This window comes from Haliaeetus albicilla, chromosome Z (assembly GCF_947461875.1).
Source record: "Haliaeetus albicilla chromosome Z, bHalAlb1.1, whole genome shotgun sequence".
NCBI classification, from domain to species: domain Eukaryota; kingdom Metazoa; phylum Chordata; class Aves; order Accipitriformes; family Accipitridae; genus Haliaeetus; species Haliaeetus albicilla.
This window is the reverse complement of record NC_091516.1, coordinates 6,681,113-6,704,560: the sequence shown is the minus strand read 5'-3', so window position 1 is coordinate 6,704,560 and position 23,448 is coordinate 6,681,113. Positions and strand designations below refer to the sequence as shown.

The 23,448-nt window shown below is 37.9% G+C and overlaps 1 protein-coding gene across 1 annotated transcript in view; it reads right to left on the bottom strand.

Moving 5' to 3' along the window:
* The window catches only part of MTREX (Mtr4 exosome RNA helicase), a 51,465-nt gene that overhangs the window by 11,302 nt on the left and 16,715 nt on the right, over positions 1-23,448 (bottom strand). The window contains exons 15-18 of the mRNA XM_069775979.1: positions 23,000-23,125; positions 6,423-6,573; positions 4,450-4,622; positions 4,083-4,151 (exon numbers count right to left, since the gene is read on the bottom strand). Of these exons, the coding sequence (XP_069632080.1) occupies positions 4,083-4,151; positions 4,450-4,622; positions 6,423-6,573; positions 23,000-23,125 (519 nt within the window). The remainder of the gene's footprint in view (positions 1-4,082; positions 4,152-4,449; positions 4,623-6,422; positions 6,574-22,999; positions 23,126-23,448) is intronic.

Below are 23,448 nucleotides of genomic sequence, written 5' to 3'. Positions count from 1 at the left end.
TACTGCTCTTAGCAGAGTATCGGCTCAGTCACGCAGTATATTCTAAAAACTACTGTATCAGTATTGATTGAAAGATCCCTCACATAGAAAAAATACACTTAAATTCATTACCCCTTCCCCATCCTCCCTTGCCAGTGTAATCTACTTGCAGCTTTAGGTGCTTCTGCCTTTTCTTCTAGATGTAACTCTTTCAAAGTAAGCCAGTATCTTTTGTAACCGTAATGCAAAATACTTGCATCATGCTAGTGGTACCAAACTTTGCCTTTTTTTTAAAAAGCAACAAAATTTGGGGGATGCCTTTCATTTGCACATTTGCAAGTTCATGTTTTTCCCCACAATAAAGTGTTACCAGCTTGTATGTGCAGCAACCAGGAAGCTGCATCTTGCAGGCCACATCTTTATATACCCCAAACTGCACACTTTAACATCTGACATTCATTTAAAGAACACAAACATGCAGGTTAAAGACTATTGTTCACAAAGTCATAACCTTTATAATACACTGCTTTAAAAAAACCTGACGTTAGTTATTTGACTGGATCAATATGCACTAAGGTTGCTCAAATACACTCCTAATATAAGCAAATACCTTTATGACTTTGAATAGAACTAAGTTATAGGCCTAACACTGAAGGCAGACATCATCTTTTAAAATACTATGCGCAAGCTTCTCTGCTTCCAAATACAAGAGGGAGAGAAAGAGAGAATAGTCTTTCAAAATCCTGTGTTAACTCAGTTCAGTTTTACTAGGCAGTATTTTTCATTACAAATCTACAACATACTATTTTCTTTCATTGCATGCAAAGCAGGGTGGAGCCAGCTAGCATTTCTAAGATATTCTCAGAAGGACTATGAGAAACTGCCATAGTAAACTAAACAGAAAAAACAGGGTTATCCTGTTCTACAAGATACATAATTTATTCAAGAAATGCAATTACTTGCTGGGGAAGAAACTAGTCCTTTGAATTCTATCCTAGATTTGCAGAACACACTCACAGCAATGTACAAGACCCATACCACTGCTGTTATCTGAATTAGAATTTTAAAATAATCCACATATACCAAATCAGTATCCAGCCAAAGCCATGGAAAGCATAATGCTGACTTGAATGAGGAGACTAAACTTGTAGCTGCACATATATGTTACAGAAAATACTAGAATCAGAGATGTCTAGAAAATTATGAGGAAAAAAATATTTCTATCAGTAACTGTATTGTAAACATATTAATAAACCAGGAGTATAAATGTCATGAACATTTGCGGTTAGCACTACTCTCTCTAAGTTTACATGTACCGATGGCTTTTAGACAGTGCTAACCCAACATGACTTAATCTAGAACTGCTTTTTGAATGTGTACTGTTTCCTTCAGTGGTTTCCTACAACATTTCAGGTACTAAACCCTTGAACAGGAACAGCCATGTTTTTTAGATGCAAGAGTAAAAGGAGACTAGAACACCCTGTAAAAATTTGTTAGTCACAGACATCTCTGTCATGTCAAGTTTGAATGATCTTTTGATTCATGCTGCATCAATTCACATGCTTCAGGAACAAAATTCTGCCCTCTTTGGCAGAATATTGCATGATTAGGTGTATTTCAAGGATTTTAGATTTGCCCTGAAACATGTATCACTTCATATGCCTGAAAATGAAACAAGATAAGACAGCTTATCATATCTGCAAATCAAGAAATATGGTACAGATAACAAATTCAGATTCCCAGATTAATAACATCAGACTCATGGAAAATTCAATGACCATGACACAGCACTAAAAACGATGTTTATGTAGTAAACACTATAAAGAAACACAAACAGAGAAGTACATATATTTAATTATCATCTAAATATGGAAGACCATATTGCCACATCCCAAATTTTAGTATCTATTAACAGACAAAAATTTATGTCTAGAATCAGGGATCAGATGACAATATGGACTACAAACAGTACAACAATAAAACTAGCATAGTGCTGGCACAATCTAGTGGAAATAAAATTTCTTACTCAAAAATATTGGGGTTTTTTTTATGAATTCCAAAGCAAATAGCTACTTTGCTGCCTACTATACTGTACTATATGTAGGAAGCACCACTGCTTGAAAAAAATTCTTCTGTCTACTGTAATTCAGGATAAAGTGCTATTTGCATTCACAATTTAGTAGAATACTGCATTATGAAATAACGCTGGAAAAACATCTAAATATAATTAACAATTAACATAACTGACAATGACTCATGCTTTTGCTTTCACATTGCAACAAAGAAAATTACTCAGTGAAATACAGACATACTGTAACCCTAAATGTCAATCTTAATTACATGTATTCCTCACTACAAAAAGGACTTCATTAGCAACTATGATATGAAGAAAAATTTACAGCTAAAGAAAAACTAGCAATATAGACTGAATTCAACACCATTTCTGAAAGTAAATCCAAAGAACTGTCACAGCTTACAAGCGGATGAACGTTTAAAGACATGGCATAGTAGTGATGTATTTTCAATACTAAGTATACTACCACATTAAACAGTAATGGGGAAACGCATCTGTATCCCAGGACAAAAACACATTGAATAGACACATTAGGATGGGTAAATAACAGCTTCTTTAAGCCGTTTGTTTTGCTTCTGCTCATAGAAACTAGTCTTTCCATACTGATTTTAAAAGTTACATAGCTTTAAGTCTGTTCCACAATTTTCAGCACCTATTGTCATTCTTTCCACACAACTCAGAAGGAAAAATTCAACCCAGCTGCTAGAGTGACTTAATGAAAAAAATGCTGCTGGAGCCAGAGCCATCTGCTGCAGAACACACTGTAATTTCAAAGCTAATGTTCAAATCTAAAGGCTTTATACAACCATGAGACAGGCCAGATAGGGAAGGCAAATATATATGTGGACAAAATATGACACGGATAGAAGAAATGCCTCCAGTGACAGAGAAGTTGGCAATTTTACATAGAAGGCTGGTGTGAGGGGGCAATCTGTTTTACTGCTCATATGGCTCTACAAAAAAAGCAGTCTAGAAGCAAAAGTTAAGCAATAGCAATAACAGTCCAGTTTTCCAACTTGAAAAAGAAAGAAATGTGACTTCCAAAAGGAAGATGGAAAACCAAAACAAAATTTCTTTTAATAAGTACTGCATGCACACATTTTTCTCATTTCCTCTTTAATGAATCTATATTAGAGAGGTACCAAAAGGTGCCACAATGTACAGGCGCCACCAGAACTTGACAAGACAACTTCTCATTTAGACCTAGTAATTAATGCCAATGGTCTCCTGCCAAAATTACAGCAAAAATGCTACCACAGAAAAATACACGTTAAACTTAGGTTTTAATTTAGCCAGCAGAGTAGCCTGTCAAAACATTTCTGAAAGGGAGACCAAAACATCAGCTCTGGAGTTATGTGGAGACCAACTATAAAAATGGAGTATTTGGAAGGAAAAGCAAATCTGGCTTCTATTGCATCACCGTCCTCTGTATTTTCTTCACATTTCCCCGAATCCATTTGTATTGTTTTGCTCTCTTTATATTTTAATTTCACAACACTAAACTCTACCACAAGAGGACAAGCAATCCCATGTCTTATGCACTAGCTTAGGACTCAAAACACAATTCTCCAGTTTACGACAATCTTCTGTGTAGAGCCAAACATCAGTTTCCCTATCTCTCGACCCTCACTTATAGGTCCTATAGATTTTCTGAGGGTACATGACATAGTATCTTTCCCACAAACAGCTTAGTGTAGCACTGTTGGGGATGCCTCAGAAACAAACTAAATAGCTTGAAACGCTTGTAGTGCCAAGTGCACTTTTGAACTACTTATCTCAGATACAAGCAAGCATTCCTCCACAAATATACCAGAAGTTAAAAAATTAACACAGGACTTCGGGTTTGTGCCACCTTCCATAGTTTTTTTTCTTATACTTTCACTTCAGGAAGGGCAGAACTTCTTTTAAATTTGAGGGGAAAGGAAATTTTTTTTTGCCTTTGAAAACTACGAAGAAAATGAGTTTTATCTCATTTGCAGAAAAAGCAGTAAGATATATATTTTTCTAATGGAGAAAGTGTATATTTTACCTTAACATTTGATTTCTTAGAGAAATTAACAACCACTCCCCATCCAAAGTCATCACCTTCGTTCTTCACCTGAAAATATTACAAGAATGTTAACATAACCCGTGTACAATCACGTCCTAGCAAGCCTATCTTTTTGTATTTCTGATATTTCCAACAGCACTCATGGACTATTATTCATCATGAAAACTGTATTTGTTTTAATTCATTGTTGAACGTTTAACAAACATAACGAAAGTCAAAACCGTTGCCCAGTGTGATGCATGTAATTTTTCAAGATGGTAAAATGGCAGACACAAATGAACCCTGCAAATTTCACTGACAGGTAGAGATTTGAAATAAAAACAAAACAAAAGAAAAATCAAATTACCTTTACCAGTCTTCCTGGCTGTAGAAATGGCAAGCAATACTTTGGTTTGTGAACATATTCTTCAATCTCTTTACCCAGTTTTGCAAGCTGCTGTCGGATTTTGTAGTATATGACCACATTTTCTTCATTGGGAATTGCTATTTTGTTGTACTGTCCTTCCAAATTACTCACTCCTGTAATAAAAAGTAAACTCTCATGGCAATGAATAACTTCACAGATTTAGAACTCAGCGTTTCACTTTCAGATCTACATAACTAGTATTTTGTCACCATTTTTTGCATTCATTTTCCATTTACAATAATCCATTCTCTGGAAAGCTACAAATCTATAAATGTGTCAATTAGATTTTATTTACATGAAATTAAATATTAATACTAAAAATTATTTTTTTAAATAAACAAGCCTGAGAAAACAAAGAAGGCTAGACCCCCAATTGTTCAGGCATCACTGATTTAGGGTTGCACAGAACTCGGACAAAAACTTGCAATGATTTGTAGGAGGGTATTCACTGCCTACCAGCACTCTCCTACCTATTCCTATGAAAGTAAGATTGCTCAAAGGCAACAGGAAGTGTTCCAACAAGAGGTAAGTTGTTAAAATATGTTCTTCCTAACCTGTTTTACACTGATTTCATCAGTTGGAAACCAGTATTTTCTTCCTCCAACATTTTTACACCTTCTTTAGGCAAATCGATTTTTATTAGAAGCAACATGCTTCATTCTCTCACACTGGTAATATCACTAGTAAACATAAATTTACACATTATAAAGATCTCTTTTTCCTCTCTACCAACTCACCCTCTTGCATGCTATTTGAATGCGTATGGGTGACTCAGAAACTCCAATTCACTGGGACTTGAGAGGCAGCTCAGGGAAGTGCTCCCTATTTTTAGCTGCCAACTTTTTAAAGAAAAAAGCTACAACCATTTCTCTCCTTTGTGTTTTTAACTGCAGCTAAAGCAACTACAAAATTCTAATGCCCAGTATAGTGCCTAAACAAAAAATGTCCCAGAAACATGAAAAAGGTTCTCCAGCTCCATTTTTCTATTTAAATAGCAATACTGGAATGCCAGAAGGAAGATCTAGGCATGCCAATTGGAATAGGGAGGTTCTCAGGAAATGCATACTGTATTTGACTACTAGTATCTTAAATACTGCACCTGCAAACTAACAGAAACTCTGCAAAGGGAATCAAAACCCACCCTCTGCACATCTATCAGAGCTACACAGACACACACTCACACTCTCTCTTTTAATATTCAATTAACGAATGAACAGATGAACTGTTCATTCATCAGTGGCAAAGGAAGTAGTTACCTCTTGTGTTCTTAAGATTCTTCTGGATTAAGGTTTGAAAGAGGCCTCACTCTCAAACACTGGCTGAGATCTTTGGAAACTGACTTTGGCTCATGAAAACACACTATTTAAAGATCATGGCTCAAAATTTAGTTACTCTGTGGAGTGCAAATAATGTCTCAGTCCTCTCTGAATTTTGCTTTGTCTTTTAATTAAACATTTTTTCCTATACCACTCTGAATGCAGTGTGCCTGAGTTCTTTTTAGAGACTGTAATGAGATACTGAAATTATGTTTCTTTTAGCTAACTTCTGCATATCAAAACAGAGTAAGACTTTTCTTCTCTGCACCTCTAAAAAGCTGCAAGAATTTTTAAATCCTTTTTCCTTCTTCCTGTCCTACAGTTTAGCAATGTGACAACCATTATTGTCTGACTTAGAGAGGAAAGCTCTCTTCAAAGATTGACAGTGTGTATCTATATAGGTCCTAAGAACAAGAGAAATTACTCTCCCTGAAACTGTAACATAACAGCAGATGGTGCAGTGGCAACTGTTGGCAGGAAAGACAAGAAGTGCACAGGTATAAACTCTTATAAGCGTAACTAAGTGTAACTACCCAACCTCACAGTGGAGCATCTTCTATACTGACTCTTGTGAGCACAGCATATAGAAATACTTACTTTCTACTATTTCTGGAATAGTTCTGTAATGCTGGAACTGATAGAAGGATTTTTCTAACATGTATTCAGGGTTAATTTCCTCTACTCGAAGCAAGTTCAATACCATGTTGTATGTCAGGTGGAATGCACTGTTTAAAGGATCAGCTGAACCCTGAAAAAGATCCAAGAACACTGTCCAGTTAAAAAAATATCAATTGCAGTATATAAGAATGTATCAAATAAATCATGACACACTGTTTTCTATGAAGACCTGCTTTGATGGGTAGTACAACTTGCCTTGAATTTAGATTACGTGTCTCATCAAATCCTAAGCAATTTTATTATGCTGAATATATAACAGTATTTGTATGTCTCATCATATCTATAGTTATACTACAATATTATAAATTAGATCTGGATGAAATTAAAAGTTTAGATGAAAAACTTAGATGTTTCTTATAGACTATTATTTGGATTCCATTATTTTAACCTGAAAATAATACTTATTTAACTATTTAAAGCAATCCATTATTTTAACACTCTGGAAAAACTTATTTGCACACCTTTTTTTCTTAAGAATTACTGATCACACTGGTGTCTTGGGAAGTCTGTTAAAAAATAGATAGTCTACAACTTCTTCAACTTAAGTAATGTCTCGTTATAAAATTAATTTACTTTGCAGGCTGCCCGAAGGAAGTCGTGGGCTTTCCACTTGTGGAAATATATAAAAGCCATCTGGACATGGTCCTGGGCAGCCTGCTCTAGATGACCCTGCTTGAGCAGGGGGCTTGGACAAGATGACCTCCAGAGCGCCCTTACAACCTCAACCATTCTGGGATTCTGTGAAGTTTGTTTTTTTTTTTTACAAGGTGGTATTTACAAGTATTTTGAACAACCTAAGAAGAAAGGATGCTGGGAAACTATTGTGAGGAAATACCACATCACTACCTTCTTTCCCCATTCTTATTTTCTAAGAACATCTACTACTGTCCTCTGTCAAAAAAATGTAATGGACATTTTACCCACAAAGACGACTTCATTTTCATAAGAAGAGCAAACATTTAACTGATATACATTAAAACAACCAGCTATTCAAAGAACACACAGAACAGTTAAACAGCATCCAAGAAAGATGTAGAAGACCTCAACACTACAGCCTCTCAGAGCAAAGGACAAACTTGAGAAACTGTCTTTAACTTAAGTGTCAGCATAGAAGGCCATCCTAATAAACCAAATAAGAAGTCACTGCAACCAGACGACAGAGGCCCAAAACTTCTGAAGTATGAAATTGCCCAACTGTGGTGCATAACCTTTCATTTCAAGTAGCACTGGTATCAAAGGAACAAGTGCCTGACAGTTCTTCAGTAAGGATCCAAGGAAAATCCAGGAGTTACAAAGCAGAAAATTACAATTTCTGTAAAACGAAAGGAGTGTAAACTAGAAGCAACAGACAGCTGGAGAGAATACAGCAGAACAGCAGCATAAATAGACCTTTAATAAACCCAAGTTAGATCTCACAAATCTTTCAGAGCTCTTTGAAGATGTTAACAAGTACGTGGATTATCATACCTCCCTGATTTGTGAAAAGCTTATGACAACACAATCCCCACCCCCACCAAACTATGTTATCGAGTCTTTAAGGGATTTTAAAAAACTAAACTCTTGTGAATTACTAAACAGAAAACCAATGTAATTTGGTATTTTTTCAAAACAAAATTTCCAAATGGAGACTCAAAGAGGTCTGGACTTAAGAAATCTAGAAAAAAGACATAGACAGAAAAACAGCAAGATCTGCTAAAATACTACTAAAACCACCAGCAATCCACAGAGTTGCATGACAAGCAATAAAATGGCAAGTGAAATTTAATCTGAAAGTATATTGTTAGAAGATGAAGTGCAACAGTTTGCAACGGTTTAGTATTTACTGTTCATTAAAATGACCTATACCTGAAATAAAAGACGTTTACTTAACAAGTGTTGTCATTGCAACAAAGCCTATGAGTAAATTCATTTATGACTAACAACTAAAACAGATAACAAGAAAATGAGGATGTTTCAAGACATTTTTCATGCAACTATATGACTGCTGAAAGTTCAACATATTCTATCAGACATTTTAGTAGCTCAGAGAGGGTTGACACTGGGAAACACGCTCCTCTACACCTTCTTTTAAGCTCAAGATTTGCTTTACCTAAAACCAATTATACTGTATCCTCTTGCAACTCATTTTTTGCCTTTTGCCTTAACGTAAGGTATGTAGCAGAGATACTCCCTCATCACACATAACAAAAAAAGCATACGCTATTAAAGAAACAACTGATGACTAGTTTAAATATGCAAATGCTGAAATTCCCAACAAGTGCTCTCTTAGATCAAGCTAAGTTTAATGGATTTTAAATGACATTACCACAATATACACATTTTTCTTTCGATTTTAAATGTACAGTCAGGAATTCTGATACACATCCATTGATGCACTAATGTCAGATTTAATAAGAGACAGTTTGAATGTTTGAATCTGAGACTCCTTCACATGTAGGATTGTATTGGGTTTGTGTGGCAAGGTTTTGGTAGCAGGGGGGCTACAGGGGTGGCTTCTATGAGAAGCTGCTAGAAGCTTCCCCCATGTCCGATAGAGCCAATACGAGCCAGCTCCAAGATGGACCTGTGACCTGCTGCCAGCCAAGCCCAAGCCCAAGCCCATCAGCAACAGTGGTAGTGCCTCTGGGATAACAGATCTAAGAAGGGAAAAAAAGGTTGCAGCGGGCACAGAAACAGCAGCTGGAGAGAGGAGTGAGAACATGTGAAAGAAACAACCCTGCAGACCCCCAGGTCAGTGAAGAAGGAAGGGGAGGAGGTGCTCCAGGTGCTGGAGCAGAGATTCCCCTGCAGCCCCTAGGGAAGACCATGGTGAGGCAGGCTGTCCCCCTGCAGCCCAGGGAGGTCCATGGTGGAGCAGATATCTACCTGCAGCCCAGAGAGGACCCCACGCCGGAGCAGGTGGATGCGATGCCCGATGGAGGCTGTGACCCCATGGGAAGCCTGTGCTGGAGCAGGGTCCTGGCAGGACGTGTGGCCCCATGAAGAGAGAAGCCCATGCTGGAGCAGGTTTGCTGGCAGGACTTGTGACCCCGCGGGGGACCCACGCTGGAGCAGTCTGTGCCTGAAGGACTGCACACCGTGGAAGGGACCCATGCTGGAGCAGTTCGTGAAGAACTGCAGCCTGTGGGAAGGACTCGTGCTGGAGAAGTTTGCGGAGGACTCTCGTGTGGGATGGACCCCACTCTGGAGCAGGGGAAGAGTGTGATGAGTCCTGCCCCTGAGGAGGATGAAGCGGCAGAGACAACATGTGATGAACTGATCGTAACCCCCAGCCCCCGTCACCCTGCGCTGCTGGGGGGGGTTAGGTAGAGAATCTGGGAGTGAAACTGTGCCCAGAAAGAAGGGAGGGGTGGAGGGCAGGTGTTTTGAGATTTGGTTTTATTTCTCATTACCCTACTCTGGTTAAATGGCAACAAATAAAGTTAATTTTCCCCAAGTTGAGTCTGTTCTTCCCATGACAGTAATTGGTTGAGTGATCTCTCCCTGTCCTTATCTTGACCCACGAGCCCTTTGTTATATTTTCTCTCCCCTGTCTAGCGGAGGAGGGGGAGTGACAGAACGGCTTTGGTGGGCACCTGGCCTCCAGCCAGGGTTAACCCACCACAGGGATATTTAAGAATAAGATACAGATCCCAGAGATATAGAGCCTTATGGGATTACCTTACAAAAGCCAAATCATACTCACTACATGAGTATTTCATCTCAGAAAAAATCCCAGCTGTTACAGAGAAGCCTTCAGCATATGTTGATACTAAGAAAATACCAACATGAACACATGTAAAACAAGTTTAAGATAAATCATATAGCCTAATGTTTTGCTTTTCATAGCCAGAGGCTCATTCAGTCATCCTAGCTTACATCTGTGAGCAGATCGTAAATACACACGTAGGTTTTCACCTCAAGTGATGCACCACAGAGCAGAAATACCTCTTAAATTAGATCGTGAAATGAGTATTTAAAATAACACCATCAGTTCTGAAATTACCACAAATGGGTTTCTACTAACAGAGATGCATCGCTAAGTACGACATCAACAGCTGAGCTGCGGTGTGCGGAGGAAAACTCAAGTTTCTACAGATGTTTCTGGTCTGATACACCAAACAAAGATGAGAGAACTTCTGTTGCTGATACTAACCAATGTATAAACTCAGCTTTTACCTTAGACCTGATAAAAGAATTATGTACCCAAGCTCTTGCCTATTTTTCTAAATATATCAGTTATTCCAGGAAAGAGAAATTACCACCCCCTAAAAAGCTTGCTTCCCTACAACAGACAATGCCATTTAAAGAATGGCATTTACTAAAGAACAGCACAGCAGTTATGCCAGTGTCAGCTACTGGTGGGTTAGATTCTTTCCTACAGCAATGTCCACTGCCGTAGCCAGGCATCAACTAACGCAGCTGGAATACACCCACCAGCTGGCTGCAGCCACCGGCATATCTACAGACCAGTGCAGATCTGACAAAATGCTGCTGTGATCACGCCGATCATACTATGAACGCTTCTTTCCATTCCTGACAATGTTACATAGCTTTAAGGCATAATTAGCTGTGTGCTTACAAGATTTTCAACTATTTGAAAGAATAAAATCATGTTACACCCTCACTTATATGTTATCATATGGTGAGAAAAGAAAACAATGAACTTTATACAACTATAATATATGCACAGAACATGCCAAGAAAGATTAAACAATTCCTGCAGACTCACTTTAAAGGCTTTTTTAAAATCAGCACAGTTCAATTGTGAAGAAGGAGTGATTTAAAAACAAACTAAAAACCCCAGCTATTTCAAGGATTATATAAAGGAGACTTATCTGAAAGGCAGCATTTGAGCCAGTTGCTGATGTGGCAATTTTTATTTTAAACATATAATCAGCATTTTACAATTTGAAAATAAGATTATTCTATTAAGACAAAGCACTTAAAATACAAATCCTATTTTGACAAAAAGAATTGTGAATTGTTGCTGTTCCTTCATCTCATAAACACATCTTTCTCCAAGTTTCAGAAATTGTTTTCTCAGTGTTGTTCTCTAGGTAATACTACATTCAAAATCAAAAATTCTGAGAAGCTTATTTTTTCTGAAAACTGGAACTGTTACTTCTCCAAATTAAATACAACTATATGAGCTTTACCTATTACACCCTCAGCACAGGCAGGGAATTCTGCAGGGTGCCTTGGTCTCTACTGACTACTCCAGGCTATCAGACTCACATCTAATAGGCAGCAATCACCTGGATGCCCTTGCTTCATTTACCTAGTAGCAACATTCGGATTTTACAGCTGCATTAGGAAACCTTATACCAAAATCCAGTTGTTGTTCTTCTATGCTAAGTACACAGAAAACACGAGTAGACAATCAGGCTTTTCTGGCAAATTATAAAGATTGGCATGATCACTGAAGAGGCAATTAGTGGTTACCTAAAGACACCTGCCAGATACATATGGTGGAGGGAAGAGAAGAACAGGAGGGGAAGGAAGATGGGCCATCTTACTGACAGGAAAATGGAAAAGGTGGGCCTTCCATTCCTAACTTGCTCTTGAAGAGCCTAAACAGTATAAAGTGTTGAACTATCCTGTATTTTGCTTGCTGCTAAGATATATTAGAGGCAAAATAGTTTAACTAACATTTTCTCCATGATGGTTTGCTCTTCTTGCAATCCCTTTCTCTGCTCAAGCCCTGTGCCAACAGCTCCTACATCAATTGCTTTTCTTTTGTACTTTCTTAAAAGTATTGTGAAGCATGTGCATGACATTTAGCTCACCCTCCACCATAGATCCTCCTGTCACAGTTCATCAACCTTCTCTTTGAGAAGCTAGGGTATGCAACCACCTGCCTCAAGTTCTCTCAGTCTCTGAGGAAGCCTCTCCCTTGTCTCCAGAGAAGAAGCTCCATATTAGACAGGAAGAACCACCAACCACTTACGCAGAAGACTGGGCAAAAGCCTAACTGATCAGAGCTGCAAAAAGTTGATGAGAAAGACTGCCTTGAACAGGCATCAAGAAGTCACTTTCAAACACACGCTGTGTCTATGACTTTATTGTTTTTGGAGAACTACCATCCCAGTTTTCTGGCCTCCTTTCTGCAAGTAACCCTCCTCCTCACCCCTTCAAAGCAGGCAGACCCCCCACCCCAAATCTTCAACAGACAGTAGCAACAGATTTATTTATGAATATTTTTTAAAAAACAGAATGATTTTGCAAGCTTTTTTATCGCTCTGGACAAGAACTGCCTGGATACATGAGAACAGCCTGGATATATCAACTAAAGATCTCAGAAATTAATGACCTACTTCATGTGCTTGCAACCACTTTGCTTCTCGAGAAATTTTAAGCCAACTTATTAGTCGCATCCCTTCAAGTTTTCCAAGATTTGGGTTGCAAAAGAATGATTGGTTTAAGCTGATAATGTTAAAAATCAAGAACATGACCATAAACAATTCACTACAGGAATAATTTAGTCAAGAACTATCTGAAAGTTATAGCCACTATACACTGTGCCCCGTTTAACTGCCAACAGTTTCAGAACAGAGTCTCTTCTTAAGAGAGTCAAATCATCCAACAGGGCATTCGACATTTACTAGTCCTACCATTTCTTGCCCACATAAACTAAAAAGATATAAAGATTGGGGAAGAGTAAGATTAGTGTCTGGAATTGATATTCACAGGGTTTTTTCACTGTTTTTTTATTACTGTTAAGACTTGGAAGCCTTGTCTAACCAGAGATGTGAGAGCTATCAGTGCTGCATTATGGCACGCACTGTTGAGCAAGACGTACATTTGGTTAAGGGTTACTCTCTCTGTTCTCTCTTATAGTGGGAGAAAAATATTTACATTTTCAAAACTTTTCCCATGCAGAGAGAGGAGCAAATTTTGCACCTAACTTTCAGCAATCCAGCCTCTCACAGAAACCGTGTACAGAATTTTCAAAGGGAACATAAGATGGCAAACACTGTCTGAAACTAACTCACAGGGACATTACAAGCTAACAAAGATGGAAGAGGCAACTTGCAAAGCAACAATAAAGTATCTTTCGTGACAGAAATCAGATACAGTACAGGACATATTTTAAGGCATTTGGTCCACTGACAGTTTCATTTGCTTATCAGCGTTTCCAGAAATAAGCTGAATGAATGAGTTTCCAAAAAGGCAACAAAGAACCACTTTACAAAACCAGCAAAGAACAGAACACAGTGATGATATTTAAAAGGTCTCAGTTTTTTCCCCTGTATGGGGGAAATAAGTACACTTAGCTGTCTGTGACAGTAGCCATTATGAATTTCTATGAAAAACATCATTAAAAAAAAAGTGACTGCTTGATACACCTGTTAAGACACAGAAATAACTTTAGTGAAATATTAACAACACACATATTTCCCATATATCAATGATATAGGTACTACATGAATAATCAGATCTCTCTCAGAAATATCAAATGACTGTGTAGTTATACTGATAACAGGATTATCCTGAGCTACATTAGCATGACTGCAAAACCGATAAAAACCCCTTCTGCAGGGTTATTTTTAACAGACAATGGTAAGCAGCTATTTTAAGCACAAATATATTACCCATTTGGCTCACTGCTTTGCCCCCAAAACAGTTGCACCAACACAAATAGAAGCCACTGTGGGTGGCAAAAGACTGCTTTAGCAGCCTTTGCCGATGAAAATACCTCAAGCTTGGGATCCACAAATGCTCCAGCTGTAATAAGAGACTTAAAAGGAAAAAAAATGTATCTCCATTTCTCTCACATGCAACTACCACCGTCTGAAGTTAGTTCTGAATGACTTGAACTTTTCAGTCATTTACCCTCTCTAATACAGTAGCTCCTACCATTGTAACTATCCTTAGTTTTACTTCAGGCTAGCAACTCAAGTTCTGTTCCTCCCCTAAGCCTTTTGTCTTCTTACTGTAGTGAACACAGAAAAATATAGGAAAAACCCACTTGTACCAAGGCATCCCAATTTAACAAGGGAGTATTTAAACTCTCAAAACTACAAATATTTTATACAACACAAATACTGTACTTTAACTTAAAAATTTAAAAATTTGCCCTCCCCAGACCTCCCCCAGGATCATAGCATTGCTACATGAATTGCTCTCCACAGAACACAAACAGATGGTGGGCAGAAAGGTAATTTTAACATGTGTTCAACCCCATACTGTGCAATGATTCTTTGGATCTGAACTGGCCTCGTAACACTACAACTGTATTTGGATATGTTTGAGAGAATAATTTTGCTCCTTCTAAGTTGGATGAACTCAAAGAAAGCTGAAATGGAAAAAACCAAATGATATCTGTATCTCCACTCAGAAGCTAGCTGAGATCCTCAACACTCATTGGTTTCAGATTTGCTAATACAGGTATCAGGTCAATGATGTGACAATTTACAAGTTCAGTAAATACACAGTATGTTTTAAGTTAAAGGAAATGCGTGCCCTAGCACAGACTATATGCTTCTACAAAGAGTTAATATAGAAATAAATTTTAAAAAGGAACTTTGTCTTCTTTTCACCTCACATTTACCTTTTAAGAATAAGAAGAAAGAAAAAAAATCTAGCTTAATCAGTCAAAATGCATTTACATTTGCAGTGATGAGTTTACCAAAGTAAAAGAAAAGTTCCCAAAAATCTGTCAGCTGAGGGGGGAACTGCTATCCACAGACTGACCTAATAAAACTTCAAGTAACTTGTGGTATTAACAAGCAGCAACCACAATTAATTAATAATACCAGTCTGCTTAGTCCTATCGGCTCTGGAAAAGCCAGTAGGTAAAATTAAAGAGTGACTAACCATTTTATATGCCATCTGGTGCACCCCATCTTCCCACATTTTGGTTGCAAATGTTAGGAAGAACTATTTGCTTGTCTCTTCTATCTCCTGGCTTGCATAACTACCTACAAAATTGTGAGCTTGTTCACGATGGCATTTGAATATCTGTTTCCCTTAAAACAGTTGAACTCTCTCCATGATTTCACACTGAAATCTCGTTGACTTTAAGCAGATTTTGAATTAAGGTTAGAAGTTAAGTACCTTCCTGAACTGAAGCCTGGAAAATTTCTGCAGTGCAAACTTAAGAAGAACAAGAAAATTTGGCAGTTTACAACAAAAATAAAAATTCTACATTAATATTTTTTTACCTTAATTTTGATAAAGCATCCAAAAATGTTTGTTTTATTGAGATTCTCATCTATGTCACAACTTTAAATTAGAAAGAACATTATAGTGTCCTCAAACCACTAATGACAATCTATTTCTTTAGATTTTGCAACAGCTTTTCCAACAAGTGTTAGCACCAGCCTCCAGCTGAAGTGTATTTCTCTCCCAAACTAGGCTTTGGTAAATTTCTCAAATCCTGAGGCTTTTTTTTTTTTTTTTCCCCATATGAGTAAGCTTTAAGTCAAACCAAAGTACAACAGTATAATTAAGCTGGCATGCTAAGCTGATATTTGCAGGACTGAATGCTGATGGAAGACAGTCTCACTAGAAGGCTTCACCTGCTGTCTTGTGCATAGTCCCAAACAAGATTAAATGGAAAACTGTTATTTACTACTCACTCACAAGTTATGGGAAATGAACTGAAATACCAGTTTGCTTCTCTAGAAACATCTTTAAAGCATCTGGGGAAAAGTAAATGGCAAATCTGCACACAGTATGGTCTTAAAAGGGGTGGACAACCAGCAGTACTAAAGATTCTGCAGAGTCTTTATCATAAAAGTGAAGTAGTAAGCTGTATCATTCCATACCAATTTCAATACAGGCCACCACATTTTGTACAAGAAAACATTAATCATAGACATTGTATCAGGATATCCTCTTGCAAAGAAGCTTGTGCTGCAATTTTTCCAGACACTGCACTTAACAACTGCTACGCTCTAGCCTGCATCTGATTGTACCTTGCTTGAACTTCCTGATAGAGATTGTCTTGCCTTCTGTGGCAAGCCATGCATACCTAACAACCTCCGCTTCCTTACTTCAGACAGTGCTAAGCATTCCATTTGCAAATGACCTCTGTTGATGCCCTCCTCCCATGCTTCTTGCCTGATCACACAGTAAAAACTCAGTACAGTTTGTAAATGCAAAATGAGAACTCAATGTAACAGAATAATTCTTACCACCTGAAAAAAATTTCCCATTCACCAGAAGTGTTGTCCATGTATTAGTCAAAGGAGATAATTTGAAAAAAAACACACTAATAATTTCAAGAGTATGATGTTAATCTATATGGGTATTTCAAAGAGTAACAAAGACTAACAACAGTTTTGGACTGTCCTAAATTTATCTAACAGTAACAACAACAAAAAAAGCACCCAAACACCCAACCACTGAAATAACAGAATCTATACTTTTACATTAGGTAATTTTTAAAGTTTTACTGTTTTTCAACCAAATTCAAGAGCATACACACCCATATTTATTTTAAAACACAGAAAGACCAATACAGGAGCAGACCCATGGCCTACCTAGTCAATACCAGACAAGCCAAAAGAAGGAAGAAGCAACCTCACAGTCAAAGATTAAGTGAACTACTTCTGCATAAAACAGTATTTTTTTTCTGCATGTTAACCACTGCTTTTCCTGAATTCTAATTTATCACAGTTTTTTATAGTATTACACAACTATGTCATTTCTCACAACCCAGGCAAGCATTTAGTTGCTTGTTACACTTTCTATGTTAGAAATCCACGCAAAACTACACCGGTGCCCAAGGCCTGTTATTAATTCCTTTTGCAGACAGATAGTTATGCTTATGTAAAAGTACTAACTTCCAGCAATTCTATCAGATAGCTCCTGTTCCAGAAACTTCGTCCTCTAGCAAATGAAGCTTCTCAGCACCTCCTCATCATTTCCCATCTTACATTTATTCCCTATCAGCATAAATTTATTTATTTTTATGTAAATATTGATTTTCACACTAAATAGAATTCTCTTTGTACTTGGGAGTCTGAAAGGAACAGCCATATGTGATACACAGTAGATGATTAAAATACAAAATACCTAACGATGCTGCCTCAATTATAAGGGAACAATGATTTGTCCTTTCAAAACTCAGAAAGTTTCTTACAGCTGCACAGTAGTCATATGAGAAAGCTGTGCAAACAGGCAGAAAGTTAAAAAGAAAAGTATTAAGCTGTCTGAATTGCTATCCTGGTCATTTGCCTAGTACAATAAAACAATCTAAGAGTCAAAATAAAATACAAAAAGACAAGATGGATTTCTAATAGCAGCATACAGGCCAAATAAGCACAGTACTGCCAACTATAAATGAAGGCCCTGCCAAGGGGCCAGATGTAGCCAGTGGAATATCTCCTACAGCTTGGCATCGGGGCACTTTATGTTCCATACAAAAATGACAAGAAAAACATAATACTGTATGTTTTATCTGGCTAGATGAATGTTTTCTTTTGATTTTTCAGTCCACCTAACTTCTCCTGTGAAGGAGTAAGCAGATGCAAAGAACTGATACACTCAAATTCAAGGCTCAAAAACCTACTTAGAGTAGCACATTTTCCTTCATTATACAATCATTTTCTGTAATGTAATTAACCTGAAGTTTTTGTCTTTTAGAGACATAACAGATTACCACCGCTCACCTCTGTAGGAATACGTGCTAGTAACATGGCCAAATTCCAACCAGAGAAATGCTGCTCTGGTTTCAAAGGCCATCTAGCGTCAGGGAAAGGTTTCCACTTCCTAACTAAACTAACACAACGTAGCTAAAGATTTTAATTAAGGAAACAACAATAAAAAAATTCCCATCAAATATTTCTTAGTATTATGCAAATGTAAAACTATCATTTACTGGCTTGAGAAAGCTATCCAACAGTATTGTAAACATTTAGTTTTATAGATTTGCGCAAATCACCAGTTTACTAAATATTCAGTGGTCAAATAAGTGCTAAGGATAAATGAAAAAATCTAGTTACACTGCAGAAGCCAAATGTACACTACTGAGTTTAAGAAACATTTACAAATATCTCTTGTAAAAACTCCACCTAAGATTTGAACTTTGAATTTAAGTCTGAAGTACTGTACACAATGCCGCAATCAACAGTTCCACAGCCAAACAGCACAGCTGCAGCAATGCTGCTGGTACTGAAATATACTCAAAGTTCTCACTTCACTGATCGCCGTGTTAGGCAGCTGATCACATTACTCCTAGATGCTTTGCTCTAGTATTCAGGAAATGGCTTGGATTAGACATGCATGAGGGTTGAATAGCTATGACAAAAATGTCCTATGTAAATGTCCAATCATTCTCAACATGGCTAATTTATTTCTTCTGAAGTTTTCCCTATAAATCTTTAGCTTATCCTGGAGCAAAGCCACAGTACTTGACGTGGCAACAAAACCGCACTGCAAGACATGATCGTGATCTTACTGCAGACAAACTTTGTCAATCAGTAAGTAAAACCTAATTCAGACACACTTAACGATGAATACAAAATGCGAATATTGAAGAAATGTTAATCTGTATACATTCTTGGCCTGTTTTGAGACAAAATTTCCTCTACGTATTTTGTATTTAAAAAGGAAAATAAGAAGTATTTTTTATGTTTTACTGCTCATCTCATAAAAGATTACTTCTACTGCCTTTTCAGCAATTGGCTGAATAGTTACAGACGCATCAATACCTCCATTATAGTCTCTTCTGATCTTTTTCAAAGAAATGTTAAATTCAGTCCTTGCTCAGAAGTGAAGTAGTGTGAAAAATTAATGAAATACATGAATTTACTTAGATCAGTGGAGAAGAACCAAGAGATAATAAATATACAAAGCAAAAAAGTTGCCATTATCTTTCCCTTTTGTTTCCTTACAATTAAAAAGAAAAAAAAATAAAAATCAAAGGGCTTATAGTTTCAATAAAGGATATATTCTTTATTATTTACTTAAAATCTAGACAAAAATGTAGATAGTATAAAAAAAATCTAAATTATCTACCATTTCCTTTTTTCATCTTAATTCATGAAGATTGAGTTGTGTAGTTCTCAAACTACTGAACTTACAAACTTAAACACCTTCTGAATGGTTGAGCTTATAGAGTCATCTTAATTATTTATCTTCAGACTTTATGAGATACCAATTTTTCTTATGCTATTTACAATTATTTCATATAAATTAAGTTTTGGGGGATATTCTTTATAAACTACAGATTACAAGTACACAAAATTAATGCTAGATATAAGCAGGGTTTTTTCTTCTCTCATTTTGTATCTTGGCTGTTTTATTTTTCAGCTGTGGAAGTACAAAGCTATAAAGCCTTTATTTACATAAGCATGCCACAAAATTACATCTGTTTTTTTAAATAGTCTTAAAAACTCATAAAAATCCATTTAAAAATACTTAGTCTTCATACATCTCAGAGTATGTACACATGCATTAAGTGTGAATATAAACAAATAAATGTATGCCCATTCCATTGAGAAAACACAAACTGAATCAAGACTAAGAAATAAATTCAAAACCTAATGCTACTACACATGAATGAATTCCAGTATTTTTGAAATTTCTTATTTTACTAATTTCTGGTTAGTTAGCCATAATGTAGCATTTGTCAAAATTCTGACTTTAAGAAGGTAAACACCACCTGTGTATAACAGTGATCTGATGTCCACATTTATTATGAATTAACAGGTAGCACTGACAGAGCAAGATACACAACAAAGAATCCACATCTGCATAACAGCAGCCATGTACATATTTTTCCCCTCGTTCTTAATTTGTCTGCACAAAATAGAGAAATACTAGCATCTGATTTTTTTTTTTTACAACAAATACATGCTTTTTATTAACAAACCCTGGTGCCAACTTAAGATGATTCCCACAATTTATACAAACTTGAATAATACTGTAAGTGCCCTTTTAACACAAATGACCTGCTATTTGTACCAAAGCTGCAAGCTCCCAAATAGCTTGCAGAGTAACTCCTCAAGTTTTCAATTTTAACATGTGTGCACAATTAACATAAGCAGCCTAAGATAGGCAACACACACAACAGAATATTATGCTTCATTATGGTGATTTTTGCCATAGAATTTAAATAGAAGTGTAATGAGTGCAATGTTTCACATTCAAATTATAAAGCAAGAGAGTATTATTGTAATAATCTGTAACAACTTCCATTACAGTTTGGGGAAGCCCTATAATCTAATGCCCATCTGAACCACAAGAGTGGTTTTTAAAACCTCTTAATTTCCAAACCTCAAAGTTTCCTACAAGTGCTATCAATTTTCCCACAGATAATTTTAGCTCACTGACAGCTATCTCACTCTTCTTACTTATAAGTATCTCATTTTTTGCATGACTTTGTCCAGTTTGTCTATTACACTGAAAAGTCCATTATCAAAGTTTTATTTCACTGCAGAACCAAGCCTTTAATACTTCTTGTGAAAGCTCAGCAAACTTTTTCTAATTCAGCAATATCCTTGAACTGACTGTGGTCAGCAAGAAACAAACATTGCCACCAAAGATGAGGAAAAGGCTGAGGTACTTAACGCCTTCTTTGCCTCAGTCGTTAATAGGGAGACCAGTTATCCTCAGGCTACTCAGCCCCCTGAGCTGGAAGACAGGGACAGAAAACAGTATACACCCCCCACAATCCAGGAGGAAATAGTTAACGACCTGTTACACCACCTGGACACTCACAAGTCTATGGGACCAGATGGGACCCATCCGAGAGTACTGAGGGAGCTTGTGGAGGGGCTTGCCAAGCCACTCTCCATCATCTATCAGCAATCCTAGTCAACAGGGGAGGTCCCAGACAGCTGGAGGCTTGCCAGCGTGACACCCATTTACAAGAAGGGTCGGAAGGAGGATCCAGGAAACTACAGGCCTGTCAGCCTGACCACGGTACCGGGGAAGATTATGGAACAGTTCATCCTGAGAGCGCTCACACGGCATGTGTAGGACAAGCAGGGGATCAGGCCCAACCAGCATGGGTTCATGAAAGGCCAGTTCTGCTTGACCGACCTGATCTCCTTCTATGACCAGGTGACCCACCTAGTGGATGAGGGAAAGGCTGTGGATGTTGTCGACCTGGACTTTAGTAAGGCCTTTGACACTGTCTCCTGCAGCATACGCCTTGAGAAGCTGGCGGCTCATGGCTTAGACAAGTGTACTTTTCGCTGGGTAAAAAACTGGCTGGCTGGACAAGCCCAGAGGGTTGTGGTGCATGGAGTTAAATCCAGCTGGCGGCCAGTCACAAGTGGTGTTCCCCAGGGCTTGGTGTTGGGCCCAGTTCTGTTTAATAACTTTAACAATGATTTGGATGAGGGGATTGAGTGCACCTTCAGCAAGCTTGCAGGTGACACCAAGTTGGGCAGGAGTGTTGATCTGCTCAAGGGTAGGGTCTACAGAGGGATCTGGACAGGCTGGATTGATGGGCCAAAGCCAACTCTATGACGTTCAACAAGGCTAAGTGCCAGGTCCTGCACTTTGGTCACAACAACCCCATGCAGCGCTACAGGCTTGGGGAAGAGTGGCTGGAAAGCTGCCCAGCAGAAAAAGACCTGGGGGTGCTGGTCAACAGCTGGCTGAATATGAGCCAGCAGTGTGCCCAGGTGGCCAAGGCGGCCAAAGCATCTTGGCCTGCGTCAGAAATAGTGTGGCCAGGAGGAGCAGGGAGGTGATTGTTCCCCTGTACTGGGCACTGGTGAGGCCGCACCTCGAGTCCTGTGTTCAGTTTTGGGCCCCTCACTATGGGAAAGACATGGAGGTGCTGGAGTGTGTCCAGAGAAGGGCAACCAAGTTGGTGAGGGGCCTGGAGCACAAGTCTTATGAGGAGCGGCTGAGGGAACTGGGGTTGTTTAGTCTGCAGAAAATGAGGCTGAGGGGACAGCTTATCACTCTCTACAACTACCTGAAAGCAGGTTGTAGTGAGGTGGGTACTGGTCTCTTCTATCAAGTAACTAGTGATAGGGTGAGAGGAAATGGCCTCAAGTTGTGCCAGGGTAGGTTTAGGTTGGATATTAGAAGAAATTTCTTCACTGGAAGAGTTGTCAGGCATTGGAACAGGCTGCCCAGGGAAGTGGTGGTGCCACCATCCCTGGAGGTGTTCAAAAAATGTGCAGATGTGGCACTTCAGGACATGGTTTAGTGGGCATGGTGGTGTTGGGTTGACGGTTGGACTCGATGATCTTAAAGGTCTTTTCCAACCTAAACGATTCTATGATTCTGTGAACAGAATACTGCAATAGTAGTGATATCACTAGAAAACAGAATATAGTTCTACCTCTCCTACTCAAGATCCCTTTTATACAGAGAAGGATACTAGTCTTTTCGTTTTGTTTCACAATAGAAACTCCCGCTTTAATGAAAATGAAAACCTATACTCTGTTTAGGATTTCTCATCTCCTAATTTCTTATCTCCTACCTGCACGATCTATATACTTTTTGTTCTAGGTGTATAATTTTACATGTCACATTACTCAAAAAAGAATAACCTTAGTGGCGAGGAAAAAAAAAAAACCAACAGTTAACTTCACTCCTACCTTCAAAAGCTGCTTGCCAATTGTTGGACTCATTTTTTCATCCACCATAAGAATTACTATTCCTCTGTCATCCATACCTCGGCGTCCTGCACGACCTGACATTTGAATGTATTCACCTGAGGATATCTAGGATAAAATGAGAAAAGGAAAAAATTTAACAAACATTAGAAAAATAGCAAGAACATATAAAATGCTATTTACAGTTACACAGCAAATGACCATGATGTATAAAAATTACATAACTCTCCTTTGGTAAGACATGAACTTTTCACAGATTGAATTCATTACTCACAATTGATCACTAAGCTACTAAGATATAAATCCATGACTATGAACAGTGTCTATCAGCAGCATAAGTTAACTAATGCTCCCATAGCTACAGTGATTTCCATAACACAGTGCATCATTTTAATAAGCATAAAAAACGTTTTACTAATGTCTTATGTGAT